This window comes from Equus caballus, chromosome 8, assembly GCF_041296265.1.
Source record: "Equus caballus isolate H_3958 breed thoroughbred chromosome 8, TB-T2T, whole genome shotgun sequence".
In the NCBI taxonomy this organism is placed as follows: Eukaryota; Metazoa; Chordata; class Mammalia; order Perissodactyla; family Equidae; genus Equus; species Equus caballus.
The window spans coordinates 62,647,741-62,667,186 of NC_091691.1; the positions used below are offsets into that span (position 1 = coordinate 62,647,741).

Genomic DNA, 19,446 nt, shown 5'->3' on the forward strand with positions numbered 1-19,446 from the left:
GCTGCATTGGGGTTTACCTTTGAAACACTTACGAATGAAGTCTTTTCCTAAGAAAATGGGTAAATTTGTTTAGCTGTCCAGTGGGCAGAAGCATTCTCATGTTTTCCTTAAATTCTCTAAAAGCCGTGTACTACATTTGGTTATCCTTTTGAACTAGTAGGTTTCCCTTTCTCTAGGTGGGAATACTGCTCTAAGAATGTGAAAGTAATAAAACATATTTGCTAATGCACACTCTACTTCTGCCTGGGCTTACATTACATCCATTTAGGTCTGTTCATTTGGGATCATATATCCTCTCTGCCACCTTCTTCTCACCTCCTCAGTTTATCGCACTTCACTGAGACTTCAAAACACTGAAAAGACCGTTTATGTAATCGGTATAAAAATAAATTTATCTTTACAATATAAACTGATGATTACTTCTAACATTTTTTGATAAGCTTTGGTGAAGTGTTACAAATTACTCTAGTGATCATTTCAAGGAGAGAAGTCTAGGAGCCATAGTTTATGGAAGCAGTGTTATAAAATGTTTCTTAACTAGAACATTTAGACTGTTTTAAGGAAAAATGTCATAATGTATCAAATAGAAAAAAAGTCACCTGGTCTTTAATTCGAGGACTTCTCTCACTATATCCATGGGCAAATCCTTTTGCTACTTCAACCATAGTATTTCCTGGGTCAATCACTCTCACCTACAATTCTCAATTTTTTCATGTCAGGGGCTAAATGACTCATTCCCCTGCTCTTGTTAACTTCCTGTTTCAGTACTTCCAACATGATGCAAGTAGATTAAACTTCTTTAGGTATTGAATTTTCTGCATCAGTTCTTGGCTTTGAGGCCAAATAGTTCAAGTAGAAAATTATGGGCTTGGCCTTGGATCCTAGCTCTGTTGTTTCCTTCGCTATGTGACCATGGGCAAGTTATTGAGCCTTTCTGAAGTCTAGTTTTCTCTGTCCAATATGGAGATAATACCTTTCCATCTTGTGAGGAAGCTGTGAGTATGGAATGAGATCACATATGTAAAGCGCCGGTATTAATAACTAACAATTATTTTATCTTGCGAAACTTGTGCATTTTGGCTTCCTGATTACTTTCTGTATTAAAACAAGACCTTTTCCCCCCAAACATTCTCTTTCATGAACCACATTCTCATTTCTAGGCAATATGTACTTGAGCCTATCTAAAGCAGCTTGAGTGTTCTCAACATTGTGCTTGTGCATATGCTTCCATTTTTGACAAGAATAATTTTTACTCCTCCACCTTCCTTTAAAACTCTCCACCTTCCTTTAAAACTCAGGTCAGAATCCTCCTAAGTTACTGTTCCCTTGGAAAATTTTCTTGGATTAGCATTAACCCTGGTGCCCTTAAAAAGTCATATTTTGAGCTTTTACAGTATGTTCTCAGTTATTTTCTTTTCACTTCCTCTTGTCTCCTGCCTTTGGCATATGCCTCCCTTCTGCCACTAATCGTAGTGCTTCCTCACTTTGATTTTTCCAAATAACTCTTTCTCCTCTAACATGCACAGAACAGGACCTATATCTGTGCTCCTGCCAAAGTCACTCCAGTATAAACCTGGTCTCTCAGGTGCAGTGTTTATGGAACTGAAAAAAGAGTTTTTGCTCCAGCACAGGTTTCATGGAGCAGAAGGGAAGGTGGCCCCCTTTGGTTAGTCATGTCAGCAAGACATTTGTCCTTCTAAAAGGCAGTCTTTTTGAAGGAAATGTCTTCTGTAGAATAGGCAACAGGAAAGTTTGACTCTGGTGAAACTAGGCATATTATATTGTAATCTGCAGAGGGCATGATTTTCTTGAAAATAATTATCCTAAATTGACATCCAGCATCTTGGATTTCATTTTTCCTTCTCCATGCTATGTGACTTGGCCTATAGGAGAGGATAAACATTCCCCAGTAGGTTATAGATTCTGTAGAAGGAAGGTTTTTAAATAGAAGAATTGTAATACCTCTGAGGTTGGTAGATTTAAAACAATTTCATTAATTTAGATTATTTCTTCAGAATGCTAAGCATTGTCCAATCTCCAGATTCAGAAGGTATCTACTGACACCCAACTCTTGAGGCAGACTTTGTGTTCTTTTTTATGTCCATACAATAGCCCTATGACATGGAAATTATCATCAATTAGTAGGTAAGGACATGGAGGCTTAGGGAGGTTAAATGTAACTGTGGCCACACAGTTATTAAATGAGCCCTTCTTTCAAATCTAGATACTCTTCTTTTAACTGTGCTATTTTGCTTTATTTTAGGTATCCATTTTCAGTTGGAGAAAAGCTCCGAGTGAGTTAATTACAGTGGATATAAAAAAAGGAATTCAAATTAGTAATATCATTATCTCTCTCTGTTTCTAGTTTGTGCAAAGCAGGTAACTGATGAAGCATCTTCCACTCGAGATTCAAGCCTTACTAACACAGCAGTGCAAAGCAAATTAGTGTCTTCCTTTCAGCAACACACCAAAAAGGCTCTTAAACAGGTAAGATAGCCGGCATTTGTCCTTTGTCCTTTGGTTCTACCTACTTGAGGTAGTGGGTTTTATGTGGAGAAAGTAAAATTAAGTAAGAACGTAGCAATCAGAAAGCAATAGGGGTGTCCTGAATTTACCCACTTCCATAATATTCAGTGTACTGATTTTAACCTATGCCAGAAACTGGGAGAGGCTTGGCTGAGAACTTTGATGGGAAATAGAAAATGTGCTTGGAAAAATGTGCCTGGAAACAAAAACTTGTATTAAGATTTTTTCTGTCTGACTTATAGTAAACATACTGGGTTCATAAATGCATTGCATATTTTGAAAATAATGTCTCTATTTATAGCCCCTTTTATCTAATAGTTGACATAAAAACTAAACCAATAATTTCTTTCTCATTACTGAGATGCATTAAGTTACAAATAGGAAAAGGAGTAATCGTGGTTTACTTACATCTGGATATCCATCAGTGAGTGTTTGGTGCTGAATGGAGGTTGACTTTTCAGTGTCATCCTGATATTACATAAGCAATCTTGACCTGTGTGTCCTTGTCCAGAGATGATGGTGGGAGGTAATGGTTATAAGGTTGGGTTTGGACTCTGACATACCCCAGTTTCAATCCTTGCTACTCAGTGTGTGACACTGGGCAAGCTACTTTTTTTCTCTGAATCTCAAATTCCTTCTCTAGAAAATGTGGAAAATAATAGTACCCTTCACATGGGAGTGATCTGAGAGTTAAGTGAGGTGATACGTTGAAAGCATGTGGTGGAATGAGTGCCTAGCCCATAATAATCACTCTAAATGTTAGTTGCTGCTGCCCCTCCGGCAAATGCTGAATTGTGCAGAGAAGAGAGAAAGAGATGCTGTGGTTAGATGAGGACATGGCATGATGGTATACTAACGATGTCAATAAATGAGAGACTGACAAATTTAACCCTGAAGTCGTGGTTTTCCCTGTGTAACTGCTTTTTTCTTACATTGTTTATTTTGATCCTTCTATGACAACCCCCTCCACCTTACCTGTTGCTGACCCCCAGCAGGTCTAGGAATAAAAGTATCATTCTAGTGATATATTTAAAGCAAGGAAAGAGAAACCATGTTTTTAAATAAAGTTAAAAGTTTTTTAAAAGCCCACCAACCTATAAAACTTCTTAATATTCACATTCCATCTCCTAGACTTAAAATGCCTCCACCTACTTCTCTCTACTTCAAACAAGGAAACTTAGGAAAGAAGCTTAACATTTTTATACTGAATTATGTTACCATTTTCTGTATTAATTATTGAAGTTGCAGTATTCCCATTCTTTGGTATTATATTTAAGGTAATAATAGTGTTTCATCCTACATAGGCAAACAATCTTTCCTGAGCTTGCCATTTATGTCATTGTTCTTGTGAAATGTTTTAGACACCAAAAACCAAAACTGAATTCAGCGTTGAGATTCTTTTTAATTGATGAAATAAAGGATGGATGATGGTAGGGAAGCCTGGAGAAAGGCTTATTCAGGCAGCAAAGAGGATGCAGATAATAAAGTACTAACTAGGATAGAACAAAAGATGCGAAACTGGATACTGGTAGTCATAGAATTTAAGAAACATGGATGCGATCATAAACTAAAATCCTACTTCTGAAGAGCAGTGATTTAGAAAATGTGCACACCATGAAATCTGCCTGTATGTGAATGTGAAGATAAAGATTCAGATCTCTGTATTGTTATGGCTCATTATTTTTTACTTTCTTCATTTGATTTCATACCATTTGAATATTTTTTACATTACTAAAACATTACACAGCTTTGAGGTAGTGGTTTTTTGGTTTTGTTTTGTTATGGAGCATGTGTTCATGGGAAGTGCCACCTGCTTGCTTAGGATCTAAGCTTTGTTTTAAGAATCCTGTCCTGTAAGCTTTTTAATGTCCTGAAACATCTATTTATTAACTTCTTAAAACTTCCTATTGTATAACCAAGTAACAAATTAGTTACCAGGAGAATATGGCACAATATATAGAAAATATGCTAATGTTTGATTAATAGTCAAATTCATATTGGACATACATTTAGAAGAAAAGCTGTTCTTTGCAGAATTTTGCCCAGATTCCCTGTAATTGCTGAATTTCTTAAGACAGCATTTCAAAAATTGACTGAACATGCAGCATTTTAAATTGTAGCAGTCTCAGCAAATCTGCAGCTTTCTATTTTTTGGATAGTTGAATGGCTATGACCATGTAGAGTTCTTTGTAACTGTATATATATCCATATATATACCCATATATATAGGTGTTATGTATTTGTGAATGTATGTTTTGTGTGTATATGAATATGCATAAGTCATAATCTCATGAATGTATGACCAGCTGAATGACTCTAATAATAATTACATTAGCTGACATTTACTTTTCTGAATTCTAGACATTCTGCTCTGCATTTTACAAGTACTATGCCATTTAAACCTCATATAAATCCTTTAAAGTATGTACTAATGTCCTCATTTTTTCAAATGTGGAAACTAAGGCCCAGAGAAGTTAGATAACTTGCCCAAGATTGTCCAGTGAGTAAATCTTGGAGATGACACTTGAAGCCAGAATCATAGTTTCAGATTCTGCCCTCTTAACTAATACTGCCTTTCAGCATATAGTATGTAATAGGCTAGATGAATTTTTGACATTATCCAAGGAAATTTGCATTCTTGAGTGTTTGTATAGTGTAAGGAAAGCAATACAGCATAGCCATTAAGAATATTCTTTCTAAACACAGACTGCTTATGTTTAGTATCAGCACATATTAATGGTAGGCACTCAAATATGTGAGCTCTTATCATTTTATTAGAAGTATATTCTGAGGTAGTAGGGCTTTAGTAGTTCAACTGTATATTGGCTATTGTTGATTCTTAGAAAGATGTAGGTGAAAAAAACAAAACAAAACCCAATAGCTTTATAAGATAAGTGTAGTGAAAAATAATAATTTAAAACAAACCTCCATGCAAAATAAGCCAGACATATTCTCCCAGATCTGAAGCCCCCACACCACAACCATATGAAGCATGTTGCTATAGAGAATGAGTTCTTTTACTTTGTAATACTGTTAATTGCAGTGTAATTATAGGCTGGACAATATGAAGACTGTAACGCCCCTTGGCTATTGACATGGAGTATTTTCATTGCTCCCGAATATTTGGGTCCCTTTGGCTTTCTAATCATCAAAATGTTAGTTAACATGATATGTTGGGTGTGACTGCATGAATAATATATTGTTATTTCAGTAGGGTTTTTTTCTGAATAAACATATTCAGAAGCCTCTGGAGAGTAGCAGATTGCTGATTATCACCTTGTTCCCTATCTTCTTTCTGCCTTGTTATTTTAGTTGTAATGATCCTAAAAAGTATGAAATGATTAGATTTTGAATTTTAAGGAAGGATAATTAAGAAAGATTAAATTTTGGAAGTTTTTAAACAGCGGAACCAGATGAAAGATTAAAGAAAGATGAGATCTGTTATGATGGGGTAACATGATGGAGAATAGAACCTTTCTATGTCGTTCCTATTGGCCCATTTGCCTGCCTTCATTATTTATTTAGGGAGGTAGAATTTATTCATAAAGTTGCAGGTCCTTTTCCCTCTTCATATCACAAAGCAGATATATTCTTGGTATTTTGCTTTAGCTTTGTATGTTTGACCAATACTGTGAAATTCCAAAGGTTATGTTGCATGATAGCAGTTTCTGAACGTGGGTGTTGACATTTAGCATCCACTAGCAACAATGCAAGTTGTTGGTGCCTGACACAGCCAGCTGTTTCATATGTGTGTATTTCTAATTATTTTAGCATTCACAGCATGTGATATTTTCAGATTTTTCCATGAAAGGCTTATTGCATTCAATGCATTCTTAAGTTACATTGTTGGTGGTGTTTCTCTGTTAAAATAAAGCAGGCATTACTTGTTTATGCAAATTTCAAGTTAACACAAAAGCCTCTGATTTTAGATTTTATTTTATTTTTCCTCAGGATGGAAATGAGAACTCCTCTGTATTTTTAGAGTTATCTGACAAGCTTTCTGTTTCAAAAATAAAATGTTTATCTAAAGGTTTGTCGTCAATTTTTACAAGAGAATATTATGATACGTCTCTAGAGGAAAGTGTGCTCAGTCTGCATCTTTTGATTTCTTTCTTTTTGCTTGAAGCCAGAATTGTAATTGTTGTATGATATGGTCTTCACTTTTCCTAGATTGGTTTAGCTCTGTCATGTTTGTTTCCTTTCTAAAATAAGTTTATTTCCAAGTTTAAGCCTGTAAATTCCTTTCATACTGAACGGTACCTGAAAGCACTAGACTTGGCAAGTCCAATGGACTCTGTGTAGTTTGGGCGTGAGGACATTATAATGTGGGCAACTTGAAGGTACATTCCTTCATCGTGGACTGCATTCACACTTGCCATCTGCTTGTTTATTTAGGTTTTGATATTGCTTCTTTCTGGATTTGAAATGACAGGATTTAAAGTTGTTCAGTGAGATATTCCATTAGCATTCCAATGTAAAGCTAAGGCTTGAGTAGTTGGAGGTGCTTCGTTGATATCATCCCCCTAAAATGAATCTAGACTAATATAGTAAGACTTAATATGTAAATCCATGTCAAAATAAAACCATGTTGTAGATGGAGCAACAGAGCCACCACTAGCTAATTAATACCTTTGGTGTGGAATAGAAAAAGCTACCCCCAAACCTAGTTGCTGTGAAAACAACAAAGTCTCCTGTTTCAGGTTACCTTTGTGCAGAGCAAACCTTCCATGACTGTCTAAAGTGGCCCTCCTAATCTTATTTTCTTAATCTATTACATGGATTTATATTTTCCAGTCTGTGGGATACCCAAACTTAGATAAATTACAAGTTAAATTGCATTTAACTTCTATTATATTTATAATATAATGTAAAATAAGAATTTTCTTGTTCTCTTGAAATTTTAGCTAAAGCTCAAAGTTGAGGACGATGAGGTACAAGTATACCCTGTTGTGAAGGGAAGTACTGGACACAGCCTTGAAGGACTTAGTGAGAGAAGGCTAGATGGCCTGGATCATCTTCCAACAGCCTATTATAAAATTGCTCTGTGGAGTCCCTATTTAAAACATCTTACCAACACTATTGTCTTTGTTTTATAGGGACATTTACCCAAGTAATTTATCCAGCATTACTCAGCTAGTTAGTTAAATCTTTCTCTGACTCTATAACCTTGCTCTTAACCGTTGTGCTACTTGGTCATTAAGACAGCTCTGCAGCAGCCCCCATTCCCCTGCAGGTCAGCACATTAGGAGAGGGAGATTTTGATACCTTTCCTGGGCAGTGATCAGGCTCACTTATTTGGGAGAGTGAGGAGCACTGGGAATAGTGTTTAGTGGGTATCAATGATTGGTGCCTTCAGGCTGAGTTTGGTTCAGAGTCATCTTTGTTTTGTCTGGCACATCGTTTAAAAACAGGAAAACTCACCTAAAAGTCCTAAAAATCCAGTTGTGTTGCTTCTCTTGAGTCATTACTGCTCCCTCCAGAGGGGTATGTGCATTCCCACTCACTCCAGCCTCCCCCTCTGTCATTGTCTTACCCCAGCCAGTGTGGTCCAAACAGCATTGCACATTTTTCAAGGGCTTGTGAGGAGACACACAGAACATGTGGGAGTCATCAATGTGCACACAGTTGCAGAAATACAGTTACATAACAGGAAAACCATGAACAGCTAGCTTCTTTACCTGCAGGTTGCATGCCTCACAAGGAGAGACCAGGAGTCAGTGTAAGGCAGGAATCGCTACAGGACCTGCCTTGTGAACACAAGTACCAGAGTTCTCCTATTTGGAGCCAGCTGGACTATGCCAGATATCTCAGTTGAGTCAGCGTCGTTTTCCACCCTCCATCCACATTCTGATCTCCTTGAGGGTGTTCCCAGTGTCCCAAGTCAAATAAATTCTGCTTTCTAGAAAGTGAATTGGAATCTTCAAGGTAGCCTAAAATGACTATAAACGCAGTCAAGATCCCCTTCTGATAGCTGACCTCTGACCCTCCTCAGGGTTTACCTAGTAGCCTGCTGCTTGACTACTGTGACCAGCGTCATAGTAAACAAAAACTTCTCAGTTTTTGCTTATTTGCCCCTAGAAATGTATTTGGGGTCAAATATAATGCTTGTTTTTCAGAGGTATCAAATAAAAGCGTATATATTTTTAATATACTTAATCATTTTTCTTATATGGTGGGCATGTAGTTTTTGTCACCTACAGACACATGATGTTGTATTTTAGTATTTTTAAAAATATTGTATTGATAAGTATTGTTTGAATTTCTGAGTAGAAAATATATATTCAGAAAAATATTATTAAATGGGTTCAGTACTGATTAGCATTCCTTTATCCCTACCTTGGCTCCAGCTTGACTCTTTAAAATTCAAAATAGCTATGGATTTTTCTTCTTATTATTATATTATTACTGTCATTATTTCTTTCTATCCAACTACTAATTATTCTATAGTGGAGTCTTCTCAGCTCTCAAGATCGAGGACAAAATTTTTGTTACTTTAATTATTATTTACCACAAATGATATAAAAAGGCAGGCTGTCTTTGACTTTATGATTCCAGCTTCTAGGCCTCTGGTTTTTTCACCTCTTTTTTCCTTAATCAGCATTTTCCAAAATACACCTCCCAACCCTGACGTCAAATGAACATTTTTAAAATGCCTATTTCGATTGCCAAGGGGAATAGTGAAGATCTATGATGTATAGACTCCTAAAAACTGATCACTCTCTGTACAGGTTTTGTTGTTTTGTGAAGTCTTACATAGTGTGCAAAGATGGACTAAATTGAAACTTAAGGCCCTGTGTTGCCTCATTCTGTTTCATTGTTAGTTTGATAGGTTAATGTCTATAAAGGGCTTTGAGTTCTTATACAAGGCTAGAGAGATGTCTGCAATTATGTGCACACCTTGATGAAAGAAAGAATAAATGTCTTAAAAATTTTATAGCACACATTCTCTTATTAGAGATATTAACAGCAAGCTAAAGGTGAGGAGGATGGTATCTTATTCATCTTTGCATCTCTTGTCCCCCCACAGTGCCTGGTACTTTCTAAAAGCTCCGTAAATGTAAGAATTGAAGTGATGTCTCCTGTTATCATTAGCAACAGTATCATTTTTAATAGATTTCCCAAGCTATTCACTTCCCCATCTGGTTTTAAATCTCTTCTGAATATGTCTTCTTTCATTTCGAGGGTATTTAATTTGTCTCTTCTGTAGTTATTTGATTGCTAAATCTTATGATCAACAAGTTGGATGTTCAGCTAATACCGTTTGCAAATAAAATGACATCCTTTCTGACAGCAAGGAGATATACAGTCAATGCACTATTTCAGGAGATTATGGCAGCTGTTGGTCGAAGAACATTAATCAAGTAACTGTGATGTTATAAAATTGGTACAAATTACATCGGAAGCAGCGATAAAAAGGTTTGAGACTGTCTCTGGTCAGCCTTTTAACCTTTTGAGGAGTTTTAGCATTCCTATAACTGTGAATTTAATGTCTTTTCAAGTTTTGTGTACTTAAGACCCTTTTTATTACAGGTAATTTTCTGCGTAAAGCCATCAGCAAGATAAGCTGTATTTCAGAACTTTTAAATGTCTTTTAGTACATTATCATCACCATGGTTGATTCATTTATGAAACACAGAGCCCTCCCATTTGGAGAGATTTATTCTTGTATCAATTTTTTTCCTGGATTTGCCAGAACGCCGTCATGTTCGTGTTCTGAAGGTTAATGCCCAAAGTCAAGCAGACAGAAGCCAAGTGCTGCAAGGTTTCCAAGATTAGGAGTGATTCCCTTCACAGAAATAAATGATTCCTGCCATGTTCAGTGATTTTGTGCAGCGCTCCCCACGGCTGAGTGAGTGCATCAATACTGTAGTCCTTACCTGCTGTACATACTGATGACACTCGGTGTTCACTTGATTGACTGAGCAGTGCACTGGAGAGGACGCACCTGCAAGAGAAGTGCAGACACATATATTTTTATCCTGGTCTCGAAACATTTATTTTACATTTATTTTACTTGGGAGTCATGGTTTCAAATTGCATGAGCTCTCAAGCCACACTGCTAAGGTAAAACAAATCTTTAACTGCTGCTTTGTTTTCGGAATTATACCGAAAATGGTCTCAGGTTTATACCCTTTTGCCAAAGCCTGATTTTATGCTTTTGAGGGAAAAATCACATAAAGGTGACTGTTAAGAATCTTGACAAATCAACGACTCTGTGGAATTTAAGTCTCTTAAGAGGTTCTGTCGAATCATGGGCAAATTGGATCGTTTAATTCAATTATGAGAAATCACTTTGGCTTATTTTTATGTTATATTTTATTATCCTGTTTTGTAGGCTTTGAGGCAGCAGCAGAAAAGAAGAAATGGAGTCTCAATGATGGTAAACAAGACTGTTCCTCGTGTTGTTCTGACACCATTAAAGGTGTCTGATGAGCAGTCGGATTCGCCTTCAGGTAAAGAGCTAAAATATTCTATGCTTGGCCAGTTTCTTCCAGGAGGAGACTTCCTCACTGACAGAGATGTCATGAATTTTCTCTAAAACTGAATAATATTTTCACTTGAGGTTTCATTTTATTTTTTTATACCTCTGACTCAGTGATTCAAAAATATTTTGAATATTTCACTCTTTAAAAAAAAAGGCACCAGCTTGCTCATCATCAAAGGATGTCATTTGCTAATGTCAGTAGGTGTTAAGAAAATGTGTAGTACTGCTCATGGATTTTTTTTGTTGTTGCTTTGGCTTTTGTTCGAATGTTGAACTTTAATGGTGGACCACATGCTGGTACGTAATGCCATCAAAAGCAGTGCTTCCGTGAGTGTGAATTTGTGTTTCAGTCCTCCGCTGCAAAATCAGGAATCCTTGATTAGTTTTTGTGTTCCGGCAACATTCTTCTCACCTCAGCGCAGCCCTGACCTTTTCTTCTAATTTACCTTCTGTCACTTTATCAGCTGTGTCCCATTCTATTTATAAATTGATGTTTGCATTTTCTGTTCCTAGTTCAACATAAAGTTATTAATAAAGACATGGTCTGTCCCTCTCTTGAAGCCTGTCTTCTTCCTTCATCTCTTTGTGTCTGGCTTGCATCATCTCTAAATAGTACAGTATTGTTGAAACTTATTCGTGCATTTTTACAAAAGATCTGAGTGTTTCTTTTAAAAGCTATCAGATCAGTGCACGTGTTTTTGACTCCACTATTAGCCCATCTGTTCTTGCTTTTTGTCCTGTTTGATTGATTTATTGGGCTTTCTCTTTACATCCAGTAGAGGAATCAGATTGTAGTCCAAGGTAGTGTATTAACTGTTGGAAAAGGAGATTATATCTACAGTTTTTAAAACAATTTTAGATTTTTCTTTTCAAGGACAGCAAAAGGAAGATAATGACATAATAACTATTTCCTTTTATAGGATCCGAATCTAAAAATGGTGAAGCAGACAGTTCAGATAAAGAAATGAAACATGGGCAAAAATCTCCTACAGGAAAACAAACAAGTCAGCACTTAAAACGATTAAAAAAGTCTGGTTTAGGTAAGTGTTCAGTAGACTATGACATTTCACATTTTAGAGATTTCTATCTTTTTGAATGAAATTATAGAAAATTCTTATAACTTTTTTTAATGGTTAAACAAGAAAATTTAAAAATCTTTTCAACATATCTAAAGCAAAAAGGGTGTTAGATAAGGAAATGTAGTTTCAAAAGAATGATCTTAAGCATGTTACTAAATTTCTGAATGATATATTGAATGAAGCAGAGGCTAAAGATAGATTTAAATGATATGTGTATTTAAGTAATTATCTGCCAGGTCATGATTCTATCTAATATGCAATGTTTTGTTCCTGCAAGTGGGTTTCACTTTATTGGAATATACTGTATTGGGGAAAAAATGCAACTTTTATAAATTGTTCATTGAACAGGAGAGTACATTTTCATTGGGGTCTGCTGCAGTAAAACCGCTCTGCCTGCCTTTTCATCTGTGCTGCTTGAAATTATGCAGTAGTGCTTGTCTGAAAAATAGTGTAGAATTGCTGAGAAGTGTGGGAGACACAGTCCATGGGTCTTGCAAGTCAGCACCAGGTTTTCCTCTGAAGATTTCCTTCTTCATAACTTTTCATCAGGAACTCAACAGCAGCATTCAGGGAAGAAGGGATATGAGAGTTAAAAAGACAAAAATGAACCTATCTTAGGCTGCACATTCTAATTCTCGACCTAATCAGCCTTGTTGGATGTCTAGACCTAAGGGCTTCATTTCTTTCTCTTAGTTATTTCATCTCTGAGTAAGGATAATGATAATGACCTGGATCAGTGTAACATTTTCTAAAATGGCTGGTAGAAACTACAAGTTTATTGACCTGAACTTTATTACTGGTTCTGCACTTACTTTCTTGACAATTTAGGGTAATTCTTATTTGCAGAGTTTATCTGTTTGTAAAATTCAAGCAAGATTTTAACCCATTTATTTATTTTTTTAGTAAAGATTTATTGATTACTATTTATCAGGCATCTTGCTAAATCCTGGGAACAGAATTTCAATAAAAATCTTTGAAGAGGATTTATATATCCTTAGATAAGAGATCTTTGGGAAAGCAGAATTTATTTTTGTTTTAAATTCTTTGAACGTAGTATAATTACCTTTTTTGCATTATTTCCAAGGCTAAATAATTTATAGTTATTGTCTAGCCCAGAATGTAAGACTGTGTTTGTGTATAATCATACTTACATATACACTGACGTATATTTTCTAGTCTTTTGAGTATTTTAAAGTAAATACTTTAATATAAGTGGCTTCTGAAATAGAAAACTATAATGGGAGAGTGATATGTAAAGAATGTACTAAAAAAAACCCAACCTTCCACCCAAAATACCATGGTATGATATCCTAAGTAATTTAAAAGTCAGTGACCTTCAGTTAAAAATGGTCTGCTACCAGCTTCAGTAAAGTCAATGCCGTATCATCATTTAACAAAATTCAAGGCACAGGGCCCTCCCCGTTTATGTACATAGCTTGCTTCAGGACTGGAAGTTGACACAAGCATGTGCTCTGTTACCAGGATCTTCTCTGGTGCTCAGGTCTTCAGCCAGGATCTCTTGTTCTGATTGTTGTTACCTAGAAGTCCTGCATGCCGCTAAACATCTTACAGCTTAAAAATTGTATAGTAAGAGTGGTTCAGCCAACTTTTTAGCAAAGTAAAAAGGTGATAAAGGAGACCACCATGTTCTTTTTAACTTGCTTTCTTTTAGACTACAAAATAGTAGAAATAATGAAGCTACTTATTGAAGGAATGGAGAAGTGAAATCATATTCACTGCCCATATTTAATGCGACGGTCTAAGCATTTTGACAAGTTATCTCATTTAGTCCTCACTTCAGTTATGTACAGTAGAATGATTTCCATTTTGCAGTTGAAGAAACTGAGGCCCAGAGGGTTAAGGAGGTTCCCTATAAATGATGCAGCTAAGATACAAGTTAAGGCATAGCTAGCTCCAAGGTCTAAACCATTGACCTTGGATATGGTCTGAATGTCAAATCATCTTGCCCATGCTGTAGACCTGTAGGCACCACTGAGGAGCAGCACACCACTCTATGATGTGATAAGTCAGCCATAGGTGTTAAAATGCAGGTACCCTAGTTGCACGTAGAAGGAGAGCTAGCAACTGTAAGATTTCTTGGCTGATCCTGTAAAATCAGATGGAGGAAGAAGGTGGGATTTAAAATAAATCAGTTAAGGTAAAAATCTGTCAAAAATAAACCAAAGGTGATTACTGGGAAGGAACTATGACTGACTGACCTAGCAGGCAGCTGAGTGGAATGGCTTATTTTGTACAAAGGAAGTCACTGGTACTTAGTAAGTCTCCAATATCTGCCCAGCTATAAAATGAAAAGTGAAAAATGTAAAATGAAAGAAAAAGCCTTAAATGTGACCATCTCCAGACAGTAACCCCTGTCTCTTTTAGAAAGTAATGTTTTTGATATTCTCTGACCTTAGGAATCTTACAGAGTAAAAGATTGTTTATGCTGTGAAGCATTTTAGAATCAGGATGGTATTTAGTATTCCGTAAGGCATATTTATGTACATTTTGCTCTCCCCTCTTTGCCAGTATGTTGTTAATTCCTTGGAAATAGTGACCTTCTGTCCATCTTTGTAGTCCTTACTGCACCCATTACATCCATCCTGTTTTGTAAGTGCTGGATAAGTTTTGTATTAATTATTTATAAGTAACTGAATGGGCTAATAAGTTTGTCTGGATAAATGAGGCATCCTGTAGGTAACACAGCTACGTATATACCCTTGATTAAAAACCATCATGTGCTTCTGGGGAAGCTCATTCTTTGTTGAACTAATGTATGGCTGCAGAAACATTGCAAAGATGATGCCATCCAACATCCCATAGCCAGCCAGCCAGAGAGAGCTGGTTTTCCCTCATCTGTTTCTCCCACCAGAGTCGGGCATCTAATTCATAGTTTCTGAAATGTGGTTTTAACCTTCTCTACGTAGAGGTAACTGTATGTAAGTCCTAACCTGTTGAAACCATTGTGAATTAAAACAAATGCTATAAGTTTGTTCTAACTTAAATTGGTAATTCTAAAACTAAATCCAGTCAAAATCAGACTGTTGGGTGTAAGTCTAAATTTTCATCCTCGTTGTGAGATTTTCCTAACGATGTAAAATAATTCTGATTGTGCCCTGAGTGCTTCCTTTTGGTCTGTGGCAGTTAGTTAATTTGTCACATTGCAGGATATTCACCCTATTCAAGGTATAGGTTTCACCTGGGTCTTGGAATTTCATGTCTGTAGCCCAGGGCACAATGGACCCCAGACTTCCCTGAGGACTCTGCAGTACGGGACCCACTGCAGACCTCCTTGGTTCCCTTCATGTGCTCAGCTTCCCTGGGGAGGGTTAGGAGCATACAGTAAAAAAACTATTGAGCTTGCGCCGGCCCAGTGGCGCAGCGGTTAAGTTCACACATTCCGCTTCTCGGTGGCCTGAGGTTAGCCGGTTCGGATCCCGGGTGCGGACATGGCACTGCTTGGCACACCATGCTGTGGTAGGTGCCCCATGTATAAAGTAGAGGAAGATGGGCACGGATGTTAGCTCAGGGCCAGGCTTCCTCAGCAAAAAAGAGGAGGACTGGCAGCAGATGTTAGCTCAGGGCTGATCTTCCTCAAAAAAAAAACTATTGAGCTATGACATCCCTCAGTCATTCTAGTTTTGATGGTGATCTTGAAATTCCTGTGAGAAATAGATCAGTCAGCATAGGAACCCATTAATTCTGACAGAGTTGTTTTGTTTTGTTTGTTCTTAGCCAGGGTTATATATGAAAATTATGGCACTGTTTATCTGAGTAGCTCTGATTCAATAGATGTTGTCACATGGGGTGAGTGAGTGCAGGTGAAAAAAATGGTGGATCTAAAGAGTATTTCTCTGATGAAGTTATAGTAAAAAACAAACCAGCAAAACCTTGTTGGTCCCGCACCTACTTCTAAATCGTGCATGGTGGAAAACCTTATTCTGATATGCATAAAAATGAATATTAACAATATCCACAAAGGCTCTTTTATATCATAAGTCTCAAAAATTATTGTAACAGTTAATATTAGACTACCAAAGAATCAGGCAGTAGAAACTGCATCTGGTGAGATGAAAGGTAGGTGACAGCTGAAAATGGGTTTGAGGTCTATGTTTTTCTTATCTAATCAGTAGTTTTAATATCCTCTCTCCTTGTCTTAGCAAAAGGTGAAACTCATTTAAAACCTCCCTGTGGGGAGTTTTCTGAGATAACCCTGGTGTATTATCATTTCACCATCTTCAGGGTACTTAGAGGATGGATTGTGACCATATAAAAAATTACTTAACGATATTCTTTCTTACTACTTGTTTTGTATTAATTTCTCACATCTGTCCCTAACTAAAATGTAAGTTCCTTGAGTTAGGGGTCATTGACCAAACCCAGTTTTTAATTATGCTTCTTCCTACCCAGTCACACAGTAGGAGTTTAAAAAGTGCTCCCTAAACACGTAAGCTTCTAATGGATGTGTCTGAGGGGTTTTTAATAAATGTCCTCGCTAAGCCCAACTTCTGGGATTCATTCCAATATATTTTATTTGGTTTAATCTTTTTGTTATGAAGAATTACAACTTTGCTGGTTTCGTAAAATGTTACATACTTTTAAAGTAAATTAATGCAGAAAAATAAAAATAGAATTTGACTAATACCCTAAATCCTATCATCCAAAATAATTTTCCCAATGTTTTATAAACATTGTTTGACATCTCTTAATGTGTATCCATAGGCAGAGATTATCTTAGAAAAAACTGTATTATACCATTTTAATTAAGGGTACTAAACTTAATTAATTTCAGGCTGAATAATAAAAAAGAACAGAAGTAAAACCAAAAAACAAAATTGCTAAACATTGCCACAAGATATATTCATATCTAAAACTTCTCTCCCAAGATATTAAAATTAAATTGAAACTGAAATAAAAGTGGTTATCTTTTTAACTACTCATTCAGCTTCAGACAATATATTATAAAGGTTGGGGAAATAATTATACTTCTGGTCTCTCCTTCCTCCATGTTTTTATTATTTATATTATTTTTTAAACAGGTTGATAACATTTATATTCTGTTTTGTAACTAGAATCCCCATAGTTCTTTAACCCTGGTACTATATTTTAATGGGTTCCATGCTCCCCAAAGGACTTTTTACACAGTTTCTTCTTTTGTTAGGGCTACGTGGATTCATGTTATAGAGGATTAGATTTTGTCCTCTGATAAATTTTCTGTCCTTAGACTTTACTCTTTGAAAGCCTGCTATTCTTTCCTGAGCTCTTTCAGAATCATTCCTCTCTAATTTCTTTGAGACGAGGAAGAAGTCTCATTTTGATCTCTTTCTGTTTTTCTTTGGGCAGTCCCTCTTGTAGCAAAAGGCGCTGGTCTGCCTCTTGCTCCACAGGGTGTGCTCTTTCCCTCTGTGTGTGCTCATTTTATGCATAAATCCTGTGTGAATTCCCTTCTGGGAAACCGGAGTCTTTAAGCCAGTAGACTACCCACTGATCAGCACGTGCGCCAGAGTCTGCAGCCTTTCCTCAGATTGGTGGTCTTCCAACTCCCTTTGGTCAGAATAATAGGGAATTTCCCTGACCCTGATTGGACGTGATTGCCCATGATTTTTATCATGAGGTCAGCCTAGCATCTTCTTGTATAGCGTAGACTCTCTCTGTGTCAATTTGGCAATTGTTACTTCTCTTTCCTCCTCTCGATCTTAACTTCTTTACACTCTCTAGTGTCCAGGAATTAGACCCTACAATGACTACCTCTTTCTCTTCCTCCTGATACTGTTAGGGAGATGAGGTACCAGCTGTAACAAGATAAGACAATCAGATATAATTGGATTGTTCTTAAGCCAATTAAGAGTAAGTGTGAAAGGATAATTAAAGTGGAATTAAATATCTTGTGTGGCAACAAATTGAGCAATAAGTTCATCTGTTGTGTCTTTGTTCCAAAACTATAAAACATGTTTTGCTTAGTTGGACATCTTTGAAATAGCTCTTCTTTTGACTTTGTCATAAAAGACTATGTACCTCTCCGAATCTTCTTTTTTCTATGATATTCTTAAAGATTTTGAACTATACCAAATAGTAATCAACAGGATAAATCCTACTTCTCATGTTGCCCGTAACATGTTTCAAAATTTTATAATTTTCTCATTTCCCCAATACTCCCTCCTAGAGTCATTCTTGGTAAATGACCTCACCTCCATCGTATTGAGAATATTAGGCCGTAAATAAGAATAAAGCAAATTTCTTGCCTACGTTTTTCAACATTTCTGTCTCTAGGTTTTGCCTTTGCTTCCTCTGCTGAGAAAAGAAACTCCTTTCTAATTCTCTTCTTGTGGCCTATTTTTTTTTTTATTGTGAAATACTTCAAACATACAGAAAAATACAGATGCTAATAAAGCAGACATCTATATACACATCACCTTGACTCAACAAATGTTAGGAGCTTGTCAGATTTACTTTAGATTTAAAATGATAGATACAACTTTTATACTTTTTTGTGTTTATAAGTGAGATTGGCTGATAAATTTTCTCTTATATTGTCCTTGTTTGTCCTTATTTTGGAATAAAGTTTATATTAACTTCATAAATTGTATTGAAGAGCTTTCTTTCTTTACTTATTCACTGGAATACGTATAAAGTGAAGTGGTGGGAGAGTTCTGTGATATGTTAGTAAAATTCATCTTTAGAGCTATTTTATACTATCTGCTTTGTGTGTATATGGGGCAGGGGGCTGCATATTCATTTTTTTGAAGCTTTGACAAATTTACTCAGATTTTCTGTTTCTAAGTTAAATTTGAAAATTTATAAACTTAAAATAGTTTATCTGTTTTCAAAGATACTGGCTAAAGTCATAGTATTATGTTATGCTTTTCAAAATCTACTTACAATTATATCTGCTTTTCAAATCTATCTTATATCTCAAATTATATGCCTACCTTTCATTCCTATTCATGTTTATTCGTGTCATCTCTCACTAGACTTAGACCTATTTTATTAGCGTAATAAAAAGAAAAAACTTTTTTTTTGTTGCTGGTGATCTTCAATTGTTCTCCGTTTCTGTTTCATAAAGTCCACTCTTATTCTTACAATATTTCCTTCATTCTTTCTCAAGTTTCTGTTCTGTGGTTCATTTATAAAAACTTCTTGATTTGTACACTTAATCCTTGAATTTTCAATATTTTTCCGCTCTCTAATGTGACAATTTATGTTTCAAACCAATTGAGCTGCATTTTACAAATTTTGGCGTTGTCATTTAGAATCCAAATATTTTGCAATTTCCGTTATAAATCTTTTTTTCTTTAACTTATGAAGTACTTAGAAGTGTGCTTTTGAATGTCCAAGTATATAGTGGGTGTAGGAGAA

At 36.1% G+C, this 19,446-nt stretch overlaps 1 protein-coding gene across 3 annotated transcripts in view; it reads left to right on the plus strand.

Moving 5' to 3' along the window:
* ASXL3 (ASXL transcriptional regulator 3) overlaps positions 1–19,446 on the plus strand; it is a 171,261-nt gene that overhangs the window by 82,885 nt on the left and 68,930 nt on the right. For all 3 annotated transcript variants that reach the window (XM_070275616.1, XM_070275614.1, XM_070275615.1), the window contains 3 exons: positions 2,366–2,487; positions 10,862–10,979; positions 11,932–12,051. In XM_070275616.1, the coding sequence (XP_070131717.1) occupies positions 2,366–2,487; positions 10,862–10,979; positions 11,932–12,051 (360 nt within the window). The remainder of the gene's footprint in view (positions 1–2,365; positions 2,488–10,861; positions 10,980–11,931; positions 12,052–19,446) is intronic.